The sequence below is a fragment of the Triplophysa rosa genome, linkage group LG9, assembly GCF_024868665.1.
Source record: "Triplophysa rosa linkage group LG9, Trosa_1v2, whole genome shotgun sequence".
Classification (NCBI taxonomy): domain Eukaryota; kingdom Metazoa; phylum Chordata; class Actinopteri; order Cypriniformes; family Nemacheilidae; genus Triplophysa; species Triplophysa rosa.
The window spans coordinates 11762709-11787340 of record NC_079898.1 but is presented as its reverse complement, the minus strand read 5'-3'; the positions used below and the strand labels follow the sequence as shown (position 1 = coordinate 11787340).

The window sequence follows — 24632 nt, the reverse complement described above, 5'->3', positions numbered from 1 at the left end:
AATCTTATGCTAATCTAATCTTATCTTTTTACCTTATCTCTCTAGAATGATGGACTTCCTGCTCTGGTGACCCTGAGAAAAGGTTTGGTGGCACTTGCTCGTCAGTGGATGAAATTCATCGTGGTCACTCAGGGATTTAAGGCGGTCGGTCTGCCACGACCCAATCAGATTCCTAAGCCCAAAGAGCCAGAGCCCATTGAGCCCATTGAGCCCGAGCCGACACAGGAGCCCGACTGTGGCGCTGCCCTGCAGAGCGACACCAGCGCTGATGGAGCAGAGTTTGAATTTGATGCGGGTAATTATCATTCACATTTTAATAGTTTACTGAACACACACCAGAATCTGAGGTGAAACCTGTTTTGTGTTATTTTTAGGTACAGTAAGTGAACACACCATGCTGTTAGAAGGAGTATGTAGCCGTCCCGCTCCTGCAGGAAACTGTGCACCTGTGACTGGTGCTGAGATCATGAGAAAACTGTCTAAATCGCACACACACAGCGAGTCGGCTCTTCGGATTAAGGTTTGTGCAGTGTGTTGGTTAACGAAGACCATTTGGTTTCAGTACTTTCAAGAAACAATGGAGCTATATCTCAATTCCTAATGCTAGTTAGTTATGTCTAAAACTTAAATCTTCACGTTTTTTAGGGTTCCCACCCTTACCAGTCCCTGAGCTACACAAGTGGAGATACAGCAGCCGATTCGCCCGCACATGTCTGCCGGACAGGGCTGCAGTCCAATCACAGTCCTCGCAAGGAATCGTTGCTTAGCTACTTAACAGGGAGCATTCACAGTCTGCACAATTTGCTAGACGCCACACCACTTCGAGTGAGCGAACAAACGGCAGCGAAGAGCAGCTCCCTCACACGCACAGGTACACGACTGGCTGGAGTTTATTGCTTTTCACAATTTAGTAGTCAGATGAAAATGTGCAGAAAATTGCATTTTTACTGATGCCGGTGACAGAGCCGTATATTAAGGAATGATTAAACCTATTCTTTAAGTAACAGTTTTCTCCTTTTGTAGTATTGTTTCTCTGCCCCAAATATGTCAAAGGCCATGTAGCGCCGAGACACGAAACGTGAAAGAATGATGCTAAATCTCACCCACTATTTCAGCATCACAAAACAAAACTTTGTCTTGTATGCAGGAAACAGTGTTGGTACAGACATGCTGACGGAGCACCCTTTACTCTCTGAGCCCTTTTCAGTCAGCTTCTACAACTGGATGTCCAACGCTGTCGGCAACCGCACTGTCAACAACGTTCAAGACTCTCCCCTCAATCGCTCCCAACACAACAGCCTGCAGACTGGAGGTGAGTGTGTTTGTTGATCACCATTGACCCCTATTGATTTCCATGTATAGACACAAAATATCTTCTTTTGTGTTTACAGAAAAAAGAGTCCTAAACGGGTTTTTGGGTAAATAAAGGATGACGGAATTGTTATTTTTGGGTGAACTGGTTCTTTAAGGAGGCTTATAGATGGTGTGTTTATTTATCTCTTCATTCTCGCAGGAGTGCTTCCCACAATTCCTTCCGCATCTGATTTTAACACCGTACTGTCGAGTGATCAGAACACGCTGGACACGCACTCTCAACACACACACTCCCAGCACAGCTCAAGCCAGGATGACCTGCTTGAGCCGGATGAGATGAACCTCTGCCCTGCAGCCGTGCAGCTGGCCGACGCGCAGGTACATACATCATCAATACAAAAACACATAGTCGCTCTTAATTTTTTTTTACATGTAAGCACATTTATTCACCCCCTCTCATGTGTCCAAACTGTTTGTGTCGCGGGTTTGACTCTATAGGTGGTGTTTAAGCCATTGTTGAGTTACATCGGTATTCAGCCCCAGGATGCCCCTCCTCTCAGTTATAAGATGTATTTTGGAGAGCATCTGTCTTTCAGCGGCACTCTTGAGTGTTTGAGAGCCGACATCGTCGACTCTGACACCAGCAAAGAGAGAAGGAACAAACTCAGGTAAAGCTAACCTTAACGTTTTATAACCTCACAAGTTCACAAAACAGTTCTCACTTCATCTTGGCCAATATGTGTGTTTCAGGCAAAGCATATTGAATCTTCCCCCGCTTGATTTCAAACCCGCTTTGATGATCGAGACGTTCAGCCTGAATGCCGTCATCCTGGAAAAGTGCATGTCCACCCCTCCCTCCGCCAGCGCGCTGTCTTTCCACGAGCTGAGCCGTCGACCGCAGGCCAGCGTTCACTGCCATTTCACCCTCGCCTGTCAGGCCATCCGTCAACACGTGGATATGGCCCTGGTCCGCCTCATCCATCAATTCAGCACCATGATCGATGACATCAAAGCCACACAGACCGACATCAAACTCAACCGCTACACGGCCGGCTCCTCGTCCCCCACGCCCACCAAGGCGAGGCCGTACCGCGAATTCCGCTCGTCCGATTTTAGCCGCAGCTCTCGTGGGAGTCTGAATGGAGCCTCTCGGTTGGGTACCCAGAAGAGCAAGCGGACCGGTGTGGGCCCGGGGCTCGACACGCTGGCCAGGAATCGAGAGCCTCGTGGGCGGGGCACGCTGGGACGGTCGGAGCGGAGGACGTCGAAAGTGTCACGCAAAGGTTCACGGGACGTGGCGGATCACATGACCATTCAGATGGACGACTCGGACTCCATCACGGTGTCAGAACAGAGCGAGCCGTCGGCCGAGTGCTGGCAGAATATGTACAAGCTGTTGAATTTCTACTCGCTCATATCGGATCCCACAGGCATCCTGGAAAAGAATCAGGAAAATGCGCTCTCAGGTTGGACCTCTAGGGTTGTTTAGGTTGAGTTTTGGGTGTTTGTGCATTATTATGATTCTGTGTTTTAATTTTGGCTGTGCAGAAGGTGGGCGGAGCCCTGCAGATCCTCCATGTCGGTTGGTGTTTGAATCTGAAGGTGAGACGCCGCCCAGTCGCATGGGACGTAGGCGGAGCTTGGTAAGCTCTGAGCCGCAGCACGTCACACTGATCGTGTTCGGTGTTGGCATGGTCAACCGCACGCACTTGGAAGCTGACATTGGAGGACTGACCATGGAGGCGGAGCTTAAGAAAATACATGGCAGTTTTACTCTAAAAGAGAAAATGAAAGGTAACTCAGTCAGCGTTTACACACTTCAAACATCCTGCAGACTCACGAAAACCATGTTGACCATGTTTTCCTGCAGATATACTCCATCAGAAGATGACGGAAACGTGCGCCTCGGCTCACATCGGCTGTGTGAACATTGTGCTTCTGGAAGGAGTCACACCAGACATACAGTCAGTATCTCCTGTAATGTTTAAACTCTTGCTGTGTTTCAAATCCTAGTGAGCTGTCTACCTAGACAGCATTTTAGGGGTCTTTGAAGCGTCCTTGATGGAAAGGCCATTCCTAACTGTAGGCAGCAAAATTGCGTTGCCTCAGTTACTTTGTTTTTGCCAAATTGCAAGGCATTGTTGCATGTATCTGTCGCTGATTCGTGTTCCCAGAATGCATTGCAACAAACTCGCTCATGCTTTTTTTGTTAATTTTAGAGCTGGTACAATTATGCGACACAGTTGTCTTGCCCTCTTTTTGGTTTTAATCAACAATTATTTTCTTAAATGTACATTGTAGATATGTATTTCTACAAATGTATAACATGTTATGAAATCCTTTCTGTGTGGGTAATTTCCCCTATTACCTTCCTTTTTCTCCCTCTCTTTTTCTTTCTGTCGTCTTTTTTCTTTTTTTCTGCCTTATCCGTTGGCAGACTTGAGGATTTTCCAACCTCACCTACCAGCACAACCAAGCAGGAGTTCCTGTATGTCCGTTTTTCCTCAGTAACCCTGTTTAGTCCTCCATAACCATTCAAAACATCTCATAACATCTGTATATCACAGTCCCTCTCAAGTTCCTTCCATTGCTATTTTAACTTTTTTGGACCTTCTGTTGCATCAAAGCGCTTGTTTATCATCTTCAGGTATCGTCTACAATCATAACATACTCATGATGTGATAGTCTTTCTAGGGCTGTCAAACAAATATTGTGTTACATTGAATGACAATATAACATTATTTCAACCAAATTTTGACATTGTATTCTCGAAAAACCTAGTTGAAACCATAGTAAGACACTTAAGTAGACATTTTACTTACATTTAATGTGCTTTCTATGGACATAAAATGACTTTTTTAAATTTCTTTTGATGGGGACATCTTAACATTTTTGACCCATGTATATATATTTAGGAAATATTTAGATGTATTTATTTAGATTTACCTCAAATTTAAATTTTATATATATCATTTATTTTTAAAAATGTTTTCTTAAATATGTTCATGTATGTGTATGTATTAATATGCACAGTACACAGACATATATTATGTATACACAGACTTTTATTCTCGATGCGTTTGACAGCTCTTTCTACTTTCTATGTTAATTTTCTTAATACTTTGTCAATGGGCAGCATATAAATATAGAGGCTATTTTGCTGTTAACTTTTATGGGTGTCAGCAAAGTATAACTTGTAAATGCTATTAAAGTCCCAGTGAAATTAAAAATGACAATTCTTATTTTTTCATGAAATATTGCAGCGTTTATAGTAAATAGCTTATCAATGTGGGTCATTTTCTTTTTCAAATTCATGTACCCTCATAATCTTCAGTTAAAATCAGGCCATTCCCTTCCACCCTGAAATGACTTAAATTAAACGCAAGCCACGGCCACTAATTTTCTCCTTTGAATTCCTTTTCACTCGGAAATGTGTCAGAATACGGAAGTAAAAACGATCGCAACTTCCGGTTCACGGGGACTTTAAGGTGGCAATGTCTGGTACCTTGCACCTCTATGCCCTATTTCCCATTGGGCGGGTAAAAAACTGTACCCTAACTCCTGAAAGCTGTGTCATTCAGTGTTTTTTCACAAATATTTGGAGTTTCTTGACCACTTAATGCATATATCCCCCTAAACTAGTAAACATTCGGACTGGACGTGTCTCCTCAGGCTCATACTTTTTCTTGCCTTTCTCTTCTAATAATCCATCTAGATCTCTGTTTGCTGTTCCCACATCTTGAACGTCCTTCTTTTCAGCCATATTTTCAGCCACTTCACCCAAGTCACATTTCATTCACAAGCATTATCGTAGGCTTTGGCTGAGTGTCTGTTTGTGTTTGTTTATTAGGACGGTGGTGAAGTGTAACATCGCGAAGTCCCAGGCTTTATATAGCGCTCAGCGTGGGCTGAAGACCAACAACGCTGCTGTATTTAAAGTGGGCGCCATCTTCATCAACATCCCACAACACCCCGCAACCCTGCACAGCATGATGGTCCGAAGCTCCCACCAGCTCTCAAAACAAATATCAGACCTTATTCGGCAGCCGTCCAACATGTGAGACACTTTTTCTTCTCAAGTTCTTATTCATTTTTGCAGTGACATTAATTATTGATCTTTTTATATCAGCCCACCTCCCAACCGAGTGGACACGCCCACTCCTCAGCCCCCGGAAGTGAGTGTCAATCAAACTCCGGTGGAGGCCACTGAGTTTCCTCAGCTCCCTGAAGGGCTGGAAAAGAAACCAATCGTGTTGAAGTTCAGCGCTATGCTGGATGGGATCACTATTGGCGCAGCTCTGTTGCCCTCTCTTAAAGCTGAATACAAGATGGGCCGAATGAAGAGTCATGGCATGACAGGTACCCATAATTCCTTCACACAGGACAGGGAGAGTAAAAAATCCAGCTGGACTTCATAACTTTAACTGGTTAATGTCGTGTCTCTGTCACAGGTGCTCAAACACGTTTCACTTTTGAGCTGCCCAATCATAAGCTCTGTTTCCAGTCAAAAGTTTCTCCCGTGGATGTGTCAGCCATGCCCCCCACAGCCAGCCTGACGCTACCTCCCATCACAATGTCAGGACAATACATCATACAGGAGCACGAAGGCCACAGCGACACAGCCTGGGCTCCTGGATACAACAGCTACCTGCAGGGAAACTACCTGCGATGTGTAGCCGAGGTATGCCATTGACCTTTCACTGTTAAATTCTAAATGCTGGGTTTTTATCCCTCAAATACGAAGCTTGTGGCATTGCTTTGCATAGATTTGGTTGTAGTGAGCTTATTGGATTTTTTTTGCTTTGGATTTTCAGATTGGCTCTTTCGAACACAACTTGACCACAGATTTGCTCAACCACCTGGTCTTCCTGCAGAAGGTCTTCATGAAGGAGGTCAATGAGGTCATCCAAAAAGTGTCAGGTATGATGTCACAGAAAACAGTCCAAATCAGGACGGCAAGAAAAAGTAGCGTGCATTTTAAAAAGGTCATTGTAAACAGTTTTAAAACTATTTATTTACTACGAAGTAGATTTTTTAGCACCAAATGTTTTACTTAAAAATAGTTCAATTTGAGTTTCTTAAAGAAAAAAATAAACCCAAAAATACAAATTCTGTCATCATATACTCACCCTCGAGTTGTTCCAAATCTGTATAAATTTCTTTGTTCTGATGAACACAGAGAAAGATATTTGGAAGAATGCTTATAACCAGACAGTTCTTGTCCATCATTGACTACCATAGTAGGAAAAATTGCTTTATACATTACTTTGTTCTGTTAATCACAAAAGAAGATATTTTGAAGATTGTAGGAAAGTAAACAGATTTGGGGCACTTTTGTGAAGTGAAAGTGACCTATTTGTCAGGTATGGTGACCCATACCCGAAATGTGACCTCTGCTTTTAACCCATCCAGAGAGTAGTGAACACACGCACAGCAAGTGGTGAACACACGTACACCCGGAGCAGTGGGCAGCTATCACTGCAGCGCCCGGGGAGCAAGTTCAGTGCCTTGCTCAATGGCACCTCAGTTGTTACCCGCCGGCCCTGAGAATCGAACCGGCAACCTTCTGGTCACGAGTCCAACTCTCTAACCATTAGGCCACGACTGCCCCATTTTGACTACCATTGTAGCTTTTCCTACTGTGGTAGCCAATGGTGGCCAAGAACTGTTTGGTTATAAGCATTTTTCCAAATATCTTTCTCTGTGTTCATCAGAACAAAGACATTTTTACAGATTTGGAACAACTTGAGGGTGAGTAAATGATGACAGAATTTTTATTTTTGGGTGAACTGTTCCTTTAAGATCGTTTTATCTTTTGTCTAAATGAAATGCTACGACGCAGGTATAGTGTTTATTCCACTTTCTCCTCAGTACTTCACTATGACTAATGAAGAGCAAGTTGCTTTGATCAAAAGAGCAGAGCTTAACAAAAACAACTTTTATTGTTTTAAAGATTCTTTCATTTCCTCTTACATCCTCTTCATCTATTTTTCTGACACTCTTCGTCTCTGTTTTTCTGATTCAATCATCATCATAGTTTTCATGCAGACAATTTGTGTGTCCCCTGTGTTTCTGTAGGAGTTGAACAGCCGATCCCTCTTTGGAATGAACACGATGTGTCAGCAGATGGAGACAAACCTAAAATCCTCCTGTATTCTATTAACCTGACATTTAAGGTATCGTCCTAAATTGTGTTTTTATTCTTAAACGTGAACATAAGGACTTTGTAGTGAAATGTGTTTTTCTGTATTGCAGGGGATTCAAATGACAGCCACCACACCCTCCATGAGGGCGGTGCGCTTTGAGACGGGTTGCATTGAGCTCGAACTGTCCAATCGGGTTCAATGTAAGACCACTCCCACAGGAAGTAATTACTTGAAGCTGTTTGGCAAGTGTCAGGTGGATCTCAACCTTGCTTTGGGCCAAATCGTCAAACATCAGGTACGTTCTGGCGTCAGCAAAAAGTCAGCAAATCAGGTTTACTTCATTCGGCATGATACCACCTATTCGTTGTTGTCTCTTGCAGGTGTATGAGGAGGCCGGGTCAGATTTCCACCAGGTGGCGTACTTCCGCACACGAATCGGCTTGCGTAACGCTCTACAGGAAGAGATCAGCGGCTGCACTGACAAAGAGGCGGTCCTGATTACTCTCAACCGTCCAATTGTTTTTGCCCAGCCAGTGGCTTTTGACCGAGGTCAGTCCACGGGTTGTGAGTTTTTGGCTGTTGTTTGATGTTGCTAGGTTTGTAATTGCGTATTTGTGTGTTGTAGCTGTGCTGTTCTGGTTGAATTATAAGGCTGCCTATGATAACTGGAAGGAACAACGCTTGGCTCTTAACTCAGACATTCATATGGCCACCAAAGAGGTGGTGGATAAACTTCCAGCCATACAGCAGACCAGCGTCCAGGCCTTCAGTACTCTCTTCCTCCAGCTCACTGTCAATGACCTGGGCATCTGTCTGCCAATTACCAGCGCCACACCGGTGATATGTGCTCACCGGAACACACCACTTACAGTACTTCTCAATACTCTTAATGGTAGGAATGATTGATGTTAATTGCTTTCTTCCCCTTTTTGCTGTATTTTTAGGTCAATCACAGTATAGATGTGGACAATGGTTCGGCACTGGTGCTGACCATTGAGAGCACATTGATAACAGCCTGCTCCTCTGAGTCTCTGGTTAGCAAAGGCCACTTTAAGAACTTCTGCATTCGATTTGCTGAAGGCTTTGAGACAACTTGGGATGACTGGAAACCAGAGATTAGAGGCGACCTTGTTATGAATGCCTGTGAGTAACCTTCATTCATGTCTATTGTTGGCCCAATAAAACTCTGATAATGATTGAAAAAGCTTAAATGTGTCTTTGGTTTAATGTTTTTTTAGGTGTCGTGCCTGATGGGACTTATGAAGTTTGCTCTAGAACAACAGGCCAGGCCTCATCAGGTTAATAACCAAATGCAAAGCAAAACGCTGTGTACATCCCTTATACTTAAATTGAATAAAATGTGGCGTTCATGATGAACAGTCGAATCTGTTGGAGAGTTATTACATTTTGTTTTAGATTTTAGACGCTTTATTTTCATATGATGGAGTAACATACACCCAAAAAACCACTGATCATTATTAAAGGGGGTCGATTTGAAATCCATGTTTTTGAACCTAAGTAACACTTTATGTCAAATGTTTTTGTACATCAGATAGCAGTAGCGCAGGGACATGGACCCTGAACGTTCTGTGGAAGATGTGTGGTATTGATGTGCACATGGACCCCAACATCGGCAAGCGTCTGAACGCTTTGGGTAACACGCTCACTTCTCTGACGGGTGAGGAGGACACTGATGACATCACAGACCTTAACTCTGTCAACATGGTTGACCTGTCAGACGAGGATGAGAGTGACGGCATGTCTCCCCCCATTCACATGGTCAGAGCTTATGTTGTTTTTGTTTGATATTTTTTTGTAGAGCTGTTATTTGGTTCCGTTAGCTTTAACGTTTCTATTTATATCTGTCTAAATGTTTGTGTAGTTGCGTGCATCTGTGTTTATTTTCAACCGGCCCATGTTTACAGTGTGCTGAAGGTGAACTCAGTCCCAGACTGTCATTCAGGAAGCGGCTGATGAAAAGCATTCTGGGCTTTAGCCTCAGCTCCCCACCCCCCTCACCTTCTGAGTCTCGTAGTATTTCTCCATCATCCGCAATCACTCGGCTAAAGTCGAGAAGTGTTCGCCTGTCATCCACTGCCAGTGCAGAACGAACTAGACATCCCAGGCCCTTATCCTGGGGCTGTGTATGTACCTTACAGCTCCAGTTTGCTTGGTTTGCTTACATTTTCTTTCTTTCTCTCTCTCTCTCTCTCTCTCTCTGTTTTAATGCTCTGAGGGTGGAAGTTGCTCTTTAGATTAGTCAAATCTCTTAAACCCTTGTTGAATTGTGCCGACAACTCTGCCTTGGTTTTGAGCAAATGAAATATGTAGAGGGAGTCTGGATTCCGAAATTTCTTGCTGCTTGTTAGTCCTGTCTGATTCCTGTCCATGAGAAATGAGCGACCAAATCATCTGGTTTCATTGTCAAATTATGCATTTCTCATGGATTGGCTGAACTTTAATCAGTTTGGTTTGTTGGGTGGTGTTGTGATTTTTGTTTGTCTGATGTGTTGGAATGATTCTTTTGGACTGTGTTTTACAGTCTGTGTGATTTAGGAACAGCCTTTAAAGCATGTGTTGGGCGATATGACCGTTTTGTTGTATTGTGGAATTTCCAGCAACAATTTGATATCTATATCTAACCATATTGCGATATGTATTAATACCATGGTTGGTTTTCAAAACATGGCACGATTCTGATCATACCGCCCAACCCTGAGTGTTCCTTATATTTTAGACACTCAGTTTTAACAGTAATGTCCTCCATACAGGAGTCTGTGGACCTGCGCAGACAGGCAGTCATGAGCAACCAGATAATCGATGCTCGTGGACGAAAATTTTCCAAGCGCCTGGTGGACATAAGAGAGCTCAATGAACAGGCAAAAGTCATAGATGATCTCAAGTAAGCACAAACTTTCAAACATTATTGAGCACCTTAATTGTTTTCTGCATGAAGAAAATCCTTAAAATTCTTGTATTTGGAAACTTTAAGGAAACTGGGAGCAAGTGAAGGCACTATAAACCAGGAAATCCAGCGTTATCAGCAGTTGGAATCTGTTGCCGTCAATGATATCCGAAGGGACGTGCGCAAAAAACTACGGCGCTCAAGCATGCGGGTGAGACGGCTGTAATTCAGCTTTATAACAGCCTTATTACAGCTCATAAATCAATCTCATTGCAGCGGTATAATGCTAAATATTTTTAATGCTTGTTTTATTTCAGGCGGCGTCGCTGAAGGATAAGTGGGGTTTAGGGTATAAGCCCAGCTACAGTAACAGCAGGTCCAAAAGCATCTCAACAACAGGCAGACCAGCAATGAAGAGAACCGACAGACCCAGGTACACACACAGACACATAATTACTCACGCATACATTAGCATCCTCGGTTAATTCATTGACTCATTGAATCTGCAGGGATGACCTGCCAGACATCAAAGTAGATGTAGCATCTCCAGCACCACGGGTCACCTTCAACATCGACACGGTAGTGTGCACATCTGTGTGTGCTTGACTGTGTGCATTTGTTCATTCGTTCATTGCCGTATTCATCTTTGTTATTGCCTATTTCCATTTTTGTTGAATGAAATGAATAAGGTTAAGGTTACTCCACGCACATACACACACACTTTGTGCTTTTACTGCTTCACCTATTCAAAGAGCACACTATACTGAACACATCTTCATGGTCATGTGCTGAATATCAGTTTTATTTTTGGATGGGTTTTTATGAGTCTGTTTGTGTTTAAGACGGGTAGTGTGGCTTTGGACACCCCAAGTCCAGCTGACTCTGTATTTAAGGTACCGGAGAAAACCGATCTGATTCAAATCTCTGAATCATCTATGACTCTCTTCTATTACTCATCTGTGCATGAACATCTCGAGACTGAATCTGCCTTTTTAAAACCCAATCAAAAATCACAGGTCAACTCTTATGATTGACACCCTTTTAAACCGTCACTTTCTATCAAGGCACAACATCTCTGAAGGTGGAATGAGGTCTCTCTCTCTCTGACTTGTACACACTAATACTCACACACTTCATGGGTCTCATTCATGAAACACAAGTCGTGCAAATTTTTGTGTAAATCATTCGTAAAGTCATTCTAACATCAATTTTAGGATTCAATAAAATGTTCGTATCATATTATACATCCAATCAATTTGCAGTTTACAACGCAAGCCACGGCCACCGTTTTTTTCTCATTCGAATTTCCGTTTCACTTATGCATCAGAATATGGAAGTTAAAAGATCGCAATTTTCGGGTTTACAGGGACTTTAACATACACATTTTACTATCAAATCTGATGTCTGATTTGTGAATCCGGAGGAAAGTTTTCGTAAGGTCTGTTTTACGCGCAAATTACTCGGAATTTACTCGTATATTTACGAATGTTTCATGAATGAGGCCCTCTATGTGCTGAAGCTGCTGTTGGTCTGACCGAACAGTTCTTGCTTCTTTGAGATGTATGGATGGATCTTGATCTTCATCCATTGCCCTGCTGCTGTTTCATGATGTTGTCATCTGTCCATCTTTTCATTTCTCATCCCTCTCTCCTCCTCTGGGTCTTAGTGGAACTCATCTATTGGGAAAAGGAATTTTGAGGAGTTTTCTTCAGAGTGCTAACTTGGTTATATGAGCTTCAGCCAACAGATACAATTGTAAATACTTACAGAAATGGTTAGATGAATATAACTAAAAGAGTTGGCCTTGAACTGAGTTTTTCCATTTAAACTCCATTTAATAAGATGCCCAGTTGAGGAAATAATTGTAAATGACAGACAGATGGATGAAGGGATTTTTGTTTTGTGAATCATAGATCTGCTTTGTCAGGTTTAGTTCAAGCTATCTTCAAGTCGAGACATTATTACATATGCATTTGCCAGACTATTTTAAAGGACTAACCCAAACCCTTAGAATTGACCCAGTAGAGTAGTTAGTGCCCTTTGATCCCATGAATAGCAGGATATTGGTGAATCTCACAAAACCTGTCATGTTATACTGTATATAAAAAAAATCACAGTGCAAAAGAAAATCTTAATGGTCTTTGAAGTAGACTTTGTCTTAAAGGGACAGTTCACCCCAAAAAAACGTTGAGTTGTTCCAAACCTGTATAAATTTCTTAGTTCTGATGAACACAGAGAAATATATTTGGACGAATGCTTGTAACCTAGTTTTTGGCCACCATCGAGTAAGAAGCATTTCTTTGTAAACTTTTTTTGTTCTGTTGAACAGGAAATGGTTCTAAGGCACAGTTCTTGGCCATCATTGACTACCACAGTAGGAGAAATTGCTTTATACATTACTTTGTTCTGTTAATCACTTATGAAGATATTTTGAAGAATGTGTTTTGGGGCACTTTTGACTACCATTGTAGCTTTTCCTACTATGGTAGCCAATGGTGGCCAAGAACTGTTTGGTTACTGACATTCTTCCAAATATATTTCTCTGTATTCATCAGAACAAAGACATTTATAAAAATTTAGAACAACTCGAGGGTGAATAAATGATGACAGAATATTTATTTTTGGGTGAACTGTCCCTTTAATGCTATAAGTATAACCTGGACATGTTGTGAAATTCACTGACAGTATATAGTTATAATTCACTTATAGAAGTGAATATGTTAGGAGAGATGAATGGATGAATAGATGGATAGAAGCACAGACAGATGTTCTGATTGTTGGCTCTCGCTGGTTGTTGAAGTTCCCGGAGGAGACAGAGATGGACCTGTTGTCTGTCACCACTGATGATCCTGCCCATTACCCATCATGCTCAGTGTTCAGTGCTCCTGGCACACCCGCAGTCTTCTCACCAAGCGTTCCCTTCCAGCCTGACGACAGTCGCCGTGAAGACCTGTCCTCAACTTCCTCAGAAGATTCGGATAAGGACGATGAGTTTGACAGACACAGACCGCAAAGCTACTTCCGCAGACCAGGGTGCGTTCAACATTCGCACATGCTGTGTATTCAATAAAAACTATTGCAAATGCTCCCTGAACTGAACAGTTGTATGTTTATGTGTTTCTCAGGGGCTCTCAGAGGAAAGCAACAGGATTGACCGCGTTGTTCAGTGAGCGTTGGCCGGCCACGTCCCCTCAGCGTGGAGGATTAGCTCCGCCCAGTGAACGGAACATTGACTTTGAGTTGGACGTCCGTGTTGAGATCGACAGCGGCAAGTGTGTGCTGCACCCCAGCACCCAGCCGACTGAACATGAAGATCTTGCGCTGAGGAGGTAAAGCCGTTTGGCAGCTCGCATCTGTTATGTGTTTTATTAAAAGTCAGACTTGAACTCATTTACTTAAACACATTAATTCCTGGTCCTTCGAAAATACTTTTTTGACTTGGATTGGGCTGAGTGTTGATCAGGCATGTAAAGTGTTTCTATATGCATAAAGTTTGTATATTCGGTCTCGATGTTGTGTAGGAGTTGTGAACGGAGCTCCAGGAGTCTGGACCAGGACTCTCCTCCTAAGAAACGGAAGCTGCAGCCAGGTTTTGCCTCCAGCTCTCATTTGCTAAATGCAAAGAGATTTCCCACATCGCTGCAGAGCAAGACCAGTGACATCGAGACCACTGTCTTTTACATTCCTGGAGTGGATGTTAAGGTCTGAAATAATGGGGTTAAAAACACAAACACTTGGATCACTTGGGTCATTTCATCCAAACTAGCAAGCAACAATCATGAAGGCCTGATGTTATTCTCTCTCTCTTTCTCTCTGTTTGCAGCTTCACTACAACTCTAAGATGCTGAAAACAGAATCTCCCAACGCGTCACGCGGCTCCTCACTTCCCAGAACCCTGTCGAAAGAATCCAAGCTGTATGGTATGAGTGATGCACCAGCACCGCCAGCCACAGGCCCTGGCAAGACTAACCCACTCCTCTGCCCCCATCCCCCTCCTCTCCCCTCAGGTACACAATCTCTTCATGTGTCTTCCACCTCTGCTGGCTTCCTGCATGCTCTCTTTCACTGGAGCATGGCACTCACTTTTCAGCTCAGTGTACTACATGATTAGCTCAGTGTTCACTGAGCAGCGCTTACAATTTCCCCAGGATCTTTTCCACTGTTTCTCAACAGAGTGTGTGTCGAGCAACAGCCCGGCTCCCACTTGTAATCACTCCAGTCCGACTCCACTCCAGTCCCAGTTTGAATACTATACGTTCTATCAATACACACTCAAACGGCTGAAATTACCCACTACCCACCGCGAGAGGGCGGAGATTAGATGCACTACACAGAATGAATCAATTAAATGCATGATGCGTAACTGAGTCAATCAATGAAACTATGCAGGAAACATTACATGACAAATAATAAATGAAGAACTGTTGAAATGCAAAAGGAGTTGTATTTTAATGTTTGAGTTTAAGGATCACAGGCAAAAACCGTCACTTTTCCAACCCAAAAACAGTACTTACTATTAGGGCATAGTTTAAGTAGGCGAATTGAGACGCAGGGGGGTTGCGTTCATCAAAAGGGATAGTTCATCAAAAAAGGAAAATTCTTTTATAATTTATTCACAGTCATGTCAGTCCAAACCTGTATGATTTTCTTTCTTCTGCGGAACACAAAAGAAGATATTTTGAAGAGTGTTGTTTACAAAACAACATTGGTCCCCATTGACTTCCATTGTATTGACGCAAAACCACAGAGACATTTCTCAAAATATCTTCTTTTGTGTTCTACAGAAGAAAGTGTCATAAAGTTTTTGAATGACTTGAAGGTGAATACAAGGTGAACTATCCCTTTAATGCGCATTATCAGACTGATTTTGGATTGAGAGAAAAACATATTTTTAAAATAAACATATTTTTCGACTAAATAAATATACATTCCCTACACGGTGTCTACCCTGGACGCGATGCGACGTGACACACGGCTTGTTCTAATGGGATTGTCGCGCCGCATCGCACCACGTCCGGTGTGGACAAAATTAAACATTATAATGGTTTTTAATATAATGTCGCATCGCGCCATCGCCGCATCCGGTGTAGACACGGTGTTACTATGAGATTCCTGCTCTATTTGCACTCGATAAAGCTCACATACTCTGTTTCCCAGTGGATCTTTTTTCTCAGCTTACTTGAAATTGCTTGCCGTGAGACGCTTTCTCTATCAATATTAATTGTTTGTAATATTTTATAAAGGAAACTTTGTCTTTTCTTTATTCAATCTGTAGAATGAAAAACAGTATGCATAATAGTAAAAACTGGAAAATGTTACTATGCTGTTGCTATCATTTATTGTTTTATGCCTGTTTGCTTGGAAAAATCTTGAGCTGTTCTGTTTTGTGTCATGCGTATAACATGCATGCTGGCGCTGCATTAGCTGCCATATGGGCTGTTTGAATCTCCTTGCTTTTATTGCATGAAAAGTCAGTTTAGGTCTGTGGTTCCTACAGTCATGCTGTTGTGTGTTTTTTTTCCCTGTGAGCAGCTAAAGGTAAGGCAGGTGTAGGGGTGAAGACGGCTAAACTGTATGCGTGGGTAGCCCTGCAAACACTGCCAGAGGAAATGGTCATCAGTCCATGTCTGCTGGACTTCCTTGAGAAAGCCCTCGAGACCATTCCCATCACGCCGGTGGACAGAAACTACACCAGTGAGTGCGCCCTAATGCATCCCTCAGAATGATATAAATGACAACAGATGTAATACTTTATGTGTGTGTGTGTGTGTAGCTCTGAATGTTCCTGAGGAGGATGTAGGTCACTTTGATTCTGTGGAACCTCTGGAGGAGTCTCAGGTGTCTCTTGTGTCCTCTGCTACATCTCCATACTCCTCTTTCCCTGTGGATGTGGTGGTATATGTCAGGGTGCAGGTATGTGAGATTTGAACAACATTCCAGTATGCTCGTGCTCTTTCCAAAGCTGCGTCTGGTTCATTTCATTGTGTTTGTTTGTTTGTTTGTTTGTTCACAGCCATCCCAGATTCGATTCAGCTGTCTGCCTATGTCTCGAGTCGAGTGCATGCTGAAACTTCCCTCTCTAGAACTGGTCTTCTCGTCCAATAGGGGTGAGCTTGAGCCCACTAGCTCCGCCCATCCGGCTGACGGCCAGCACACACCCTCCTCTACACCTCCATCAGTACACAATGCCAACAGAGTGCCTGGAAGCAAAGGTTTGTGTGTCCTATAGAATTTTATTTCAGTTTACTTGAGTTTGTAATGAAGTAAATGGACAAAACCGTGCTTTGATTTATGAGGTTCATTGATGTTTTGTGATATGTAGAGTCTTTTAGATTGATAATTAGATATTCCACGTTTAATGCTAATTTATGAATTTTCCAGTATAAATAATTATATTAAGGATTATATACAATTATCATCATATAAAATTTTCTCAAGTCTTGTGTCCACCAAAGCATTTTTCAGCTTTGGTTGCCATAATATGAAATATCTGGCAATGCTATGTGTGTCATTAGTAATAATAAGTGCCATAAGTGTGGTATTTGTCCTGGCTTTCCTGGACTATGATTGGACAACCTGACATTTTACCTCTTGGAGACCAGAAAAAAACCTCTCCAGCTGTTGTTTTCTTTTAAATGTGATATCCCCTTGGCACACAATTGAACAATTTACTTGCCTCAGGTAAAAATGCATTTGTGTACACATGACCGTACTGTCATATACTGTACATTTTTGGTCACACCAGTCAATTCTAATGGTAACTTTCACCCCTTTCACCCCTCAGGCCCATCCACAGGGTTAGGCAGTCCCCTAGGGCGGAGTCGACACCACAGCAGCCAATCAGATCTAACAGGCCCGCCCATTAACTCATCGGGTCTGAGTTTCACTGCCTGTATGTCAGATTTCTCTCTTTATGTGTTCCACCCGTACGGAGCTGGCAAACAAAAATCTGCAGTCACTGGTCTCCCACCTGGACCAGGACCACTGGGTAAGAGCTTCACACAGAGACGTTACTCACAAACATTCTCTCATAGCAAAGATCATTTATTTAAAGGTCCAGTGTGTAATTTTTAGGAGGATCTATTGACAGAAATGCAATATAATATACATAACTATGTGTTCAGAGTAGGGTTGCACGGTGTACCGGTGCCACGGTAGCATCGCGATGCTAAAGCTTCAAAATACCCGCGATGCCTCTCTATTTTTGAAACAGTAGTATCGTAGTACCGTAGTTAATGTTGCATATGCGCATTAATATTTATTTGAACACTTACATCTGCCTTTTTGCTGTGTTTATCTCCAAAATGAATGTGTGTTTTGAATGTCTAGGACGAGTTAATGATTCAAATTGGCGATTTGAACAAGTTGGTTAAATGATTCACTAACTCCGTGGAAAATTGACGCCACCTACTGGCCGTTTTAGTTCTGCATTTAAAGTAAACCTAATATTTCCCTTTATAAAGACTGCTGTATCAATTAAATTTGTCCAACATTTGAATTAGTTCCTACGTGAAAAATGATCTAGTGTACTTTAGTATTTACTACAGTAAACTACTAAAACTCATAGATACTAGTGTTTTTGAGTCTTATCATAGTAAATATTTAAGTATACTACAGTATTTATAGTATTTACAAATGACTAAATGTAAATGTATTTGCTACAATGTATCCAATTACTACAGTTAATACAACAACATATTCTAGTGCAAAGTATAATACTGTTTACTATAGTAAATACAAAATGTTTAATCTAAATCTGTGTTTTTTGTATAGATTTGAATTATATGGCACAGCATCGTGATACTACTTGGTATCGAGATACTTCAGCTGGTATAGTATCGTAAGACATGTTTATGGTACCGTGACAACCTTAGTTCAGAGGTGTATAAAGACATTACATAATGAAGCCTTATGTTTTCATTACCTTAGAATGAGCTATTTCTGTCTACATACACCGCGGGTCCCCATGTTGTTTCTACAGGAGCCCTAAACGGACAAACTGCTCTACAGAACGCATTTCGTAAATGTGATCTCATTTCAGCAAAGACGCAAAAACGTGACGACATCGTATTTAGGGCTGGGCGATTAATCGAAAAGTAACCGAAACCGACATTTAGGACCTCTAATCAACGGTTATTTCGATTACTTTCCCTTTAACATCCATGTCGACGGGTGCCGCTACCTCACTTTTTTCTTATCAGAGCAAAAGAGACTTAAAATACTGCATTATTTCTGGGCGTACACACATTAGTGTTAGAAACTGTAGGTGGTCTACTTTTACGTGCGTACACAAAACGTGATTTTGTAAAATAAAGAAAATGAACTGTGCACATTATCAGCCGTCTCTGTCTCCACTCCAATATTTCTGAAACGCGTCACTAAACTGATCCAAAACTCCGCAAATACTTATCACACAAACATGAAACATATGTCTAAAGAAAGCTTAAAATGTCTACTTTTAAGTGATCAAATTCAGATTGAAATCAAATATTTCATGTTAATGTAGTATGCACGGTAGACGGGTATAGTTGAGAAATATTCTTCCTCCCGTTTAGTGATCGCGGTACTTTTAGTCCAAAAATGTGCGTATTGGGGGAAATATAGATATACTGAAACACGTTTACTTGTACATACAGTATTTCTTTAGACAGACTGGTGAGTTTTAAGCTCCGTTCAACTATAAAAACTCAGTTCAACTCCGTCTGTTTCTTTCATGCGACAGCTCTTATTACCGCAGGACGTGTCTCCAGGGTCCTAAAGTACTCCATTATACCTCAGGACACATGCAGACAGATGATTTGCTGATTTGTGTTGCATTTGTTCTACCGTCTTCAGCTGCAGCAGAGGCAATGTTCCCAAAAAATAACACAAAGATGTGTATTGTTCGAAATGTTCAATAAATAACCATAAATAGTTTGTATTTCCTTTGATTATTTTAAAATAATAAGAAATGTTTAATTAGAAAAAATATATTTACAGTACAAACCATGTCAGTTCAATAATCGTAATCGAGAGAAAATGTTTAATTAATCGAGATTTTGATACTAGGCCAAATCGTACAGCCCTAATCGTATTCCTGTGTTAGCCACCGTAGTGCGTCGAAAGGGAAGGGGAGTGTGGCGTGAGCCGTTGGTTTCATACACTGGACCTTTAATGCTGAATCAACATTGAGATCAATTTGACAATGATTTAATATATAATCAATTATCTTTGCTTTCTGGATGGATACGTTTAGGGTGTATCACTGTACAGTTATTGATATGGATGAGCATTATAAGACAAGCATGTTATTGGCTGTTTTTAGGATCGGTTGAGGACGAGGCCTCCTCAGTCACAGGCAGGAAAGACTCTCTCTCCATTAACTTAGAGTTTGTCAAAGTCAGTCTGTCCAGAATGAGAAGGGCAGGATGTCCAGCATTTATCGATACCTTACTTGCCGGTAAGGGTGGGAAGATGGACACAACTCTTATCAATATCTCAGGTGAATTCCTCTTTATCTAAATGCATCAGAATCGAATTGGTTGAATCAATGTTTCACGTTCATATATATTTATATACATGTGTGGCTTTGTGATCTCCTAGCTGTGTGTGATATCGGTTCCGCTTCCTTTAAGTACGACATGAGACGTCTCAGTGAGATTCTTGCGTTCCCACGAGCTTGGTACCGTCGGAGCATTGCCAGGAGATTGTTTCTAGGAGACCAGACCATTAACCTACCAGGTTACTCTTACACTCGTAATGTAATGCAGATGTTCTGCATTTGAATGCTGGAAACCTTATTGATGATAACTGCTGTGAATGTGTGTAGCATCAGGTCCTGCCACACCAGACTCCGTGGAGAGCATTGCCCAGCACCTTTCTCCTGAGTCTAGCCGTAAAGCGTACTGGAGAACATGGGACGGCCAGACCACTCAGCATCCCTCCTCCTCAGTCTTCAGTGATGCCACAGCAAGCCACGCCCACCTTAAATCTCCAGCCACAGGACGTTCCCGCAGCGTGTCAGACTCCTCAGCGCCGCGTAGAGGTGGGCATGCACACACTGTATTTACACGTTTTGTGTTGTCGAGGGTCATTATGAACAAGTCGATTTAGTCTCATAGGAGTCACACTGCATCTTCAGTGCTAACTGCATGGAATTGTGGGTTTATTATAGGGATGCAATGATATGGTCTTTTCATAATTCAATACACAATACTTGGTTCACAATATGATAATATTAAAAAATATATATAAATCAAACTGAAATTGAACTCTGTCTATTATAGTAGGTGGTGCTGTTACCCCTCATAAAAACAGTACAGCATGAATGGATCTAAAAGCAGGACATACTGTGTGTGTTTGTATCGTCGTTCTGAATCTGATCTCTGCAAAGTCTTTTACAAAAATGCAATTACCTCAGCTTAAAATGTGGTATTTTTGAAGAAACCTATCCATATTTGAGAGGTGATAAAAAACAAATGAAGATAGGATAAAACATTTTTTTCTGTTTAAAAGAGCCTCTATTCTTTTATTTGATACATTGTATGTTTATATATTTAAAGAATAAAATATTCAGGGAGCCATTCGAATTTTGTGAAAATCATAAAAATGCTGGCGCTGGCTGGCAACTTAAAAAAAAAAAAAAACACTGGAAAGAATTAAATATCAGATTTGTTTAAAAAACACTAACGATGTTCCATACAATTTATTTTGTTAAAAATATTGACAGTATTCAAGGTTTAAGTGAACTTTCTGTATGTAAATGAATAAAAATTATATAGATGTCAAATAAAACAATTTTTATTGTTTGTTAAATTTTATTGATTAAGATAGGAAATAAGAAAACTGAATCCTGCGAGAGTGATAAAAGCACAAAATAAAGAAAATATTAATATATTCATGTTGACGCAGGTCACATGTTGCCAGGTTAACCAATAGAATTACACTGTCAAACAATTAATCGCGATGAATCGCATCCAGAATAAAAGTTTGAGTTTACATAATGCACACTGTGCATATTAATTTTGTATTTATAAACACATACACATACATTTAAGAAAAATATATAATATAAAAACGAATACACGATTGTATATCATTTAAATGATTGGTAAATATATATAAATATATTGAAGTATTTCCTAAATATGTATATATGTATGTGTATATAAATACGAAATGAATATTCACAGCACACAGACAAATACTGTATTATGTAAACAAACTTTTTTTCTGGATGCGATTAATCATTTTACTGCCCTAAATTCTGATACATGTCTTAAATGTGCCTTAAAATATATTACATAACAATATATTTTGACAGATTCGGTCATCAAGACCTCGACCCCATCATTCCGGAATGGAAAAGCAGCGGCACAGCTGGGGTCACCGTGGGAGACGCTGGTTGTATTTGCCATCAACCTTAAACAGCTTAACGTCCAGATGAACATGAGCAACGTGATGGGCAACAATACGTGCGTACTCTACCACCACACAACTTTATCTAAACAGATGAATGGTTTAACTGTAAAATATCTCTGTTTGATGTGTGTTTGTAAACAGTTGGACAACGAGTGGATTGAAGAGTCAGGGCCGTCTGTCAGTTGGCAGTAACCGAGATCGGGAGATCAGCATGTCTATTGGACTCGGTCGATCCAAACTGGATTCCAAAGGAGGTGTGGTGGGTGGCAACATTGATGTCAACACTCTGGAGATGGTCTGTAAGTACACAATTCCTTTTCAGTCTCCATCTTTCAATTCATCCTTCATTAAATGAGACTTTCTCCTCGATGTCTAACACCGGATGGTTCTTCTAGCCCATATTTCAGAGCATCCAAATCAGCAGCCCAGCCACAAGATCCAGATCACCATGGGCTCCACAGAGGCTCGGCTGGACTATATGGGCTCCAGCATATTGATGGGCATCTTTAGCAATGCTGACCTCCAGCTTCAAGATGAGTGGAAGGTGAACCTCTGCACCACTGAGGCCAATCTATCTGAGAAAAGGTAAGCAGAACCGAAAGACCTGCCAAGACTACTAACATCAACATAAAAGTGATGGTCTGATGTGTGTCCTCCAGTGAGATCTTTGTGCACGGAGACCTGCAGTGGGACATATTCCAGGTGATCATCTCCCGATCCACCACTCCTGATCTGATAAAGATCGGCATGAAGCTGCAGGAGTTCTTCACGCAGCAGTTTGACACCAGCAAGCGGGCACTGTCCACCTGGGGTCCGGTGCCCTATGTGCCTCCCAAGACCCCCGTCATCAACACAGACAAAGGAGCCGAACTCTGTTAGTGTGCTTGTGTTTGTGTATTTTATTTGGCTTGCATCACAATCATTTTCATCACATGTGTAAAGAGAAGATATTCTATTGAAAATACAAGCATGCATTCTTTTTCTCGCAGATATGGATGCAGCTCATCACAGGCATTGGCCCAATGTGTTGAAGATGGTGGCGGGATGTCACATCTCCCTCTTCCAGATGCCTCTCCCGGAGGATGCTGTGCAACTGGGCGGCTCTATGAGTCTCCATGGCAACCACATGACACTGGCTTGTTTCCATGGCCCCAACTTCCGTTCCAAATCCTGGGTGCTGTTCCACCTCGAAGAGCCCAACATCGCCTTCTGGACTGAAGCACAGAAGATCTGGGAGGATGGTGCGTGTCTTTGATACGATTGGCATTGTGAAATCTCTCTCTCTTGCTTACTTTCATCAAGCTGATTATAAATCACAGGTTTTGGTTGTGTAGGTTCCAGTGATGAATCAACGTACATTGTTCAGACCCTTGACTTTCACCTGGGTCATAACACCATGGTAACCAAGCCTTGCGGTGCGCTGGAGAGTCCCATGGCGACCATCACTAAGGTTACCCGCCGGCGACACGAAAACCCACCGCACGGGGTGGCCACAGTCAAAGAATGGTTCAACTACGTCACTGCCATGAGAACAGAAGGTGTGCATCACTTGGCACCAAAGGAAATACTACACTCGGTTTATGATCGCTGTTCATTGTACCTGTTCATTTGATGTTTTTACTTGGACTAGAGCTGAACCTGCTACGGAACGTGGATGGGAATAATTCAGAAAGCGGAGCAGCGGCGAAGAGCTCCAGTCTTCTGAGTGGCTTCAGAGGCTCCTCCAGCTACAACCACGAAACCGAGACCATCTTTGCCCTTCCCAAAATGCAACTCCAGTTCAAATCCATCCATGTACAGGATCCAGAGGAACCTTCTCTCAGTGGTACGATTCTTTTTCATTTCACACGTGTGGTACATTAGTATAGAGAAGTTACAACTGCAGAAATTTGTCTTATTTTTCGATAAAAAAAGATTCCCAGAGAACACACACGCTGTGTGTGCTAAGTAGCTTAGGATGAACACATCTGTTTAATGTGTATTGAGTGTTGACTGTGAGGTGTGTTGTAGATGCCGGCAGTAAACCCAAAGTGGAGTGCAGCGTGGTGACCGAGTTCACTGATCACATCTGTGTTACCATGGATGCAGAGCTCATCATGTTTCTGCATGACCTGGTGTCAGCATACCTGAAAGAGAAAGAGAGCGGTGAGAGCATAAGCACTGACAATATAACACGACTTTCTGTTCCTCAAGGATCAATCTCTTAACTGTCCTGTATACGGGACAGCTGATTTACTGTCATCACAGTTTTATATAACAATGTATGTAGGAATGTAATTGTTTCTTCTTTTAAAAGAGCGTGCTTAAAATGTTTTAGGTCCTTATACAGCCCCGTATACGGGACACCCACATTTGCTTCCATATTTTTGTGGGAATTCTGATCTAATCTTGAATACTTTGCATGTGAATTCTTCTCTTATCATGACAAACTTTATTTCGTCGGAAAGGTCTAAGACTCGCACATATTTGATCAGTGTTTTATAGAATCATTTGTGTAGGAAGAGAAATTGATTCATAAATCAATTCATAAAGTGTGCATCAAAAATATAGTTTCATACAAATTTCTTGTTTTGTTTACATGTTCCTGTGCTTTTGTATTTTTTCATTGTGTCTGTTAATTGGAAAAGTAAAAAAAGTGAAAAAAGCATGTGTGATCAAATTTCAGATTTAGTGTTAAAACCAATGGAAGCCCCTAGTGGATTTTGGTGGTAGATCAGCTAAAAAACTCACAGATAGTCAAAATGTAACCAGACCAAACTTGATACAACACTTGGTGACCCTTGGGACTTTGACTTATGAAATTTTGTATTATAAACCTTTTAGAATTTTTTTATTACAGTATATATGACAAAATAATAATAAAAAAA

General features: G+C 41.6%; 1 protein-coding gene across 11 annotated transcripts in view; it reads left to right on the top strand.

Moving 5' to 3' along the window:
- The window catches only part of kiaa1109 (KIAA1109 ortholog), a 55009-nt gene that overhangs the window by 27791 nt on the left and 2586 nt on the right, over positions 1-24632 (top strand). The window contains exons 40-85 of one of the 11 annotated variants that reach the window (XM_057341825.1): positions 46-295; positions 375-520; positions 646-871; positions 1148-1312; positions 1514-1692; positions 1813-1982; positions 2065-2780; positions 2863-3108; positions 3185-3278; positions 3752-3802; positions 5165-5371; positions 5444-5673; positions 5766-5995; positions 6129-6234; positions 7393-7490; positions 7570-7755; positions 7841-8009; positions 8086-8297; positions 8405-8603; positions 8699-8758; positions 9013-9239; positions 9386-9604; positions 10232-10362; positions 10453-10576; positions 10683-10798; positions 10875-10944; positions 11208-11258; positions 13292-13398; positions 13491-13694; positions 13887-14067; positions 14189-14372; positions 15898-16059; positions 16139-16278; positions 16379-16577; positions 17150-17353; positions 19670-19846; positions 19948-20085; positions 20174-20389; positions 21668-21818; positions 21907-22064; positions 22161-22350; positions 22425-22639; positions 22755-23006; positions 23085-23303; positions 23396-23590; positions 23776-23910. In XM_057341825.1, coding sequence (XP_057197808.1) covers positions 46-295; positions 375-520; positions 646-871; positions 1148-1312; positions 1514-1692; positions 1813-1982; positions 2065-2780; positions 2863-3108; positions 3185-3278; positions 3752-3802; positions 5165-5371; positions 5444-5673; positions 5766-5995; positions 6129-6234; positions 7393-7490; positions 7570-7755; positions 7841-8009; positions 8086-8297; positions 8405-8603; positions 8699-8758; positions 9013-9239; positions 9386-9604; positions 10232-10362; positions 10453-10576; positions 10683-10798; positions 10875-10944; positions 11208-11258; positions 13292-13398; positions 13491-13694; positions 13887-14067; positions 14189-14372; positions 15898-16059; positions 16139-16278; positions 16379-16577; positions 17150-17353; positions 19670-19846; positions 19948-20085; positions 20174-20389; positions 21668-21818; positions 21907-22064; positions 22161-22350; positions 22425-22639; positions 22755-23006; positions 23085-23303; positions 23396-23590; positions 23776-23910 — 8305 coding nt within the window. Of the gene's footprint in view, positions 1-45; positions 296-374; positions 521-645; positions 872-1147; positions 1313-1513; positions 1693-1812; positions 1983-2064; positions 2781-2862; positions 3109-3184; positions 3279-3751; positions 3803-5164; positions 5372-5443; positions 5674-5765; positions 5996-6128; positions 6235-7392; positions 7491-7569; positions 7756-7840; positions 8010-8085; positions 8298-8404; positions 8604-8698; positions 8759-9012; positions 9240-9385; positions 9605-10231; positions 10363-10452; positions 10577-10682; positions 10799-10874; positions 10945-11207; positions 11259-13165; positions 13399-13490; positions 13695-13886; positions 14068-14188; positions 14373-15897; positions 16060-16138; positions 16279-16378; positions 16578-17149; positions 17354-19669; positions 19847-19947; positions 20086-20173; positions 20390-21667; positions 21819-21906; positions 22065-22160; positions 22351-22424; positions 22640-22754; positions 23007-23084; positions 23304-23395; positions 23591-23775; positions 23911-24632 lie in introns of all 11 variants that reach the window. The other 10 variants (XM_057341824.1, XM_057341820.1, XM_057341821.1 and 7 more) reach the window with 10 other exon arrangements.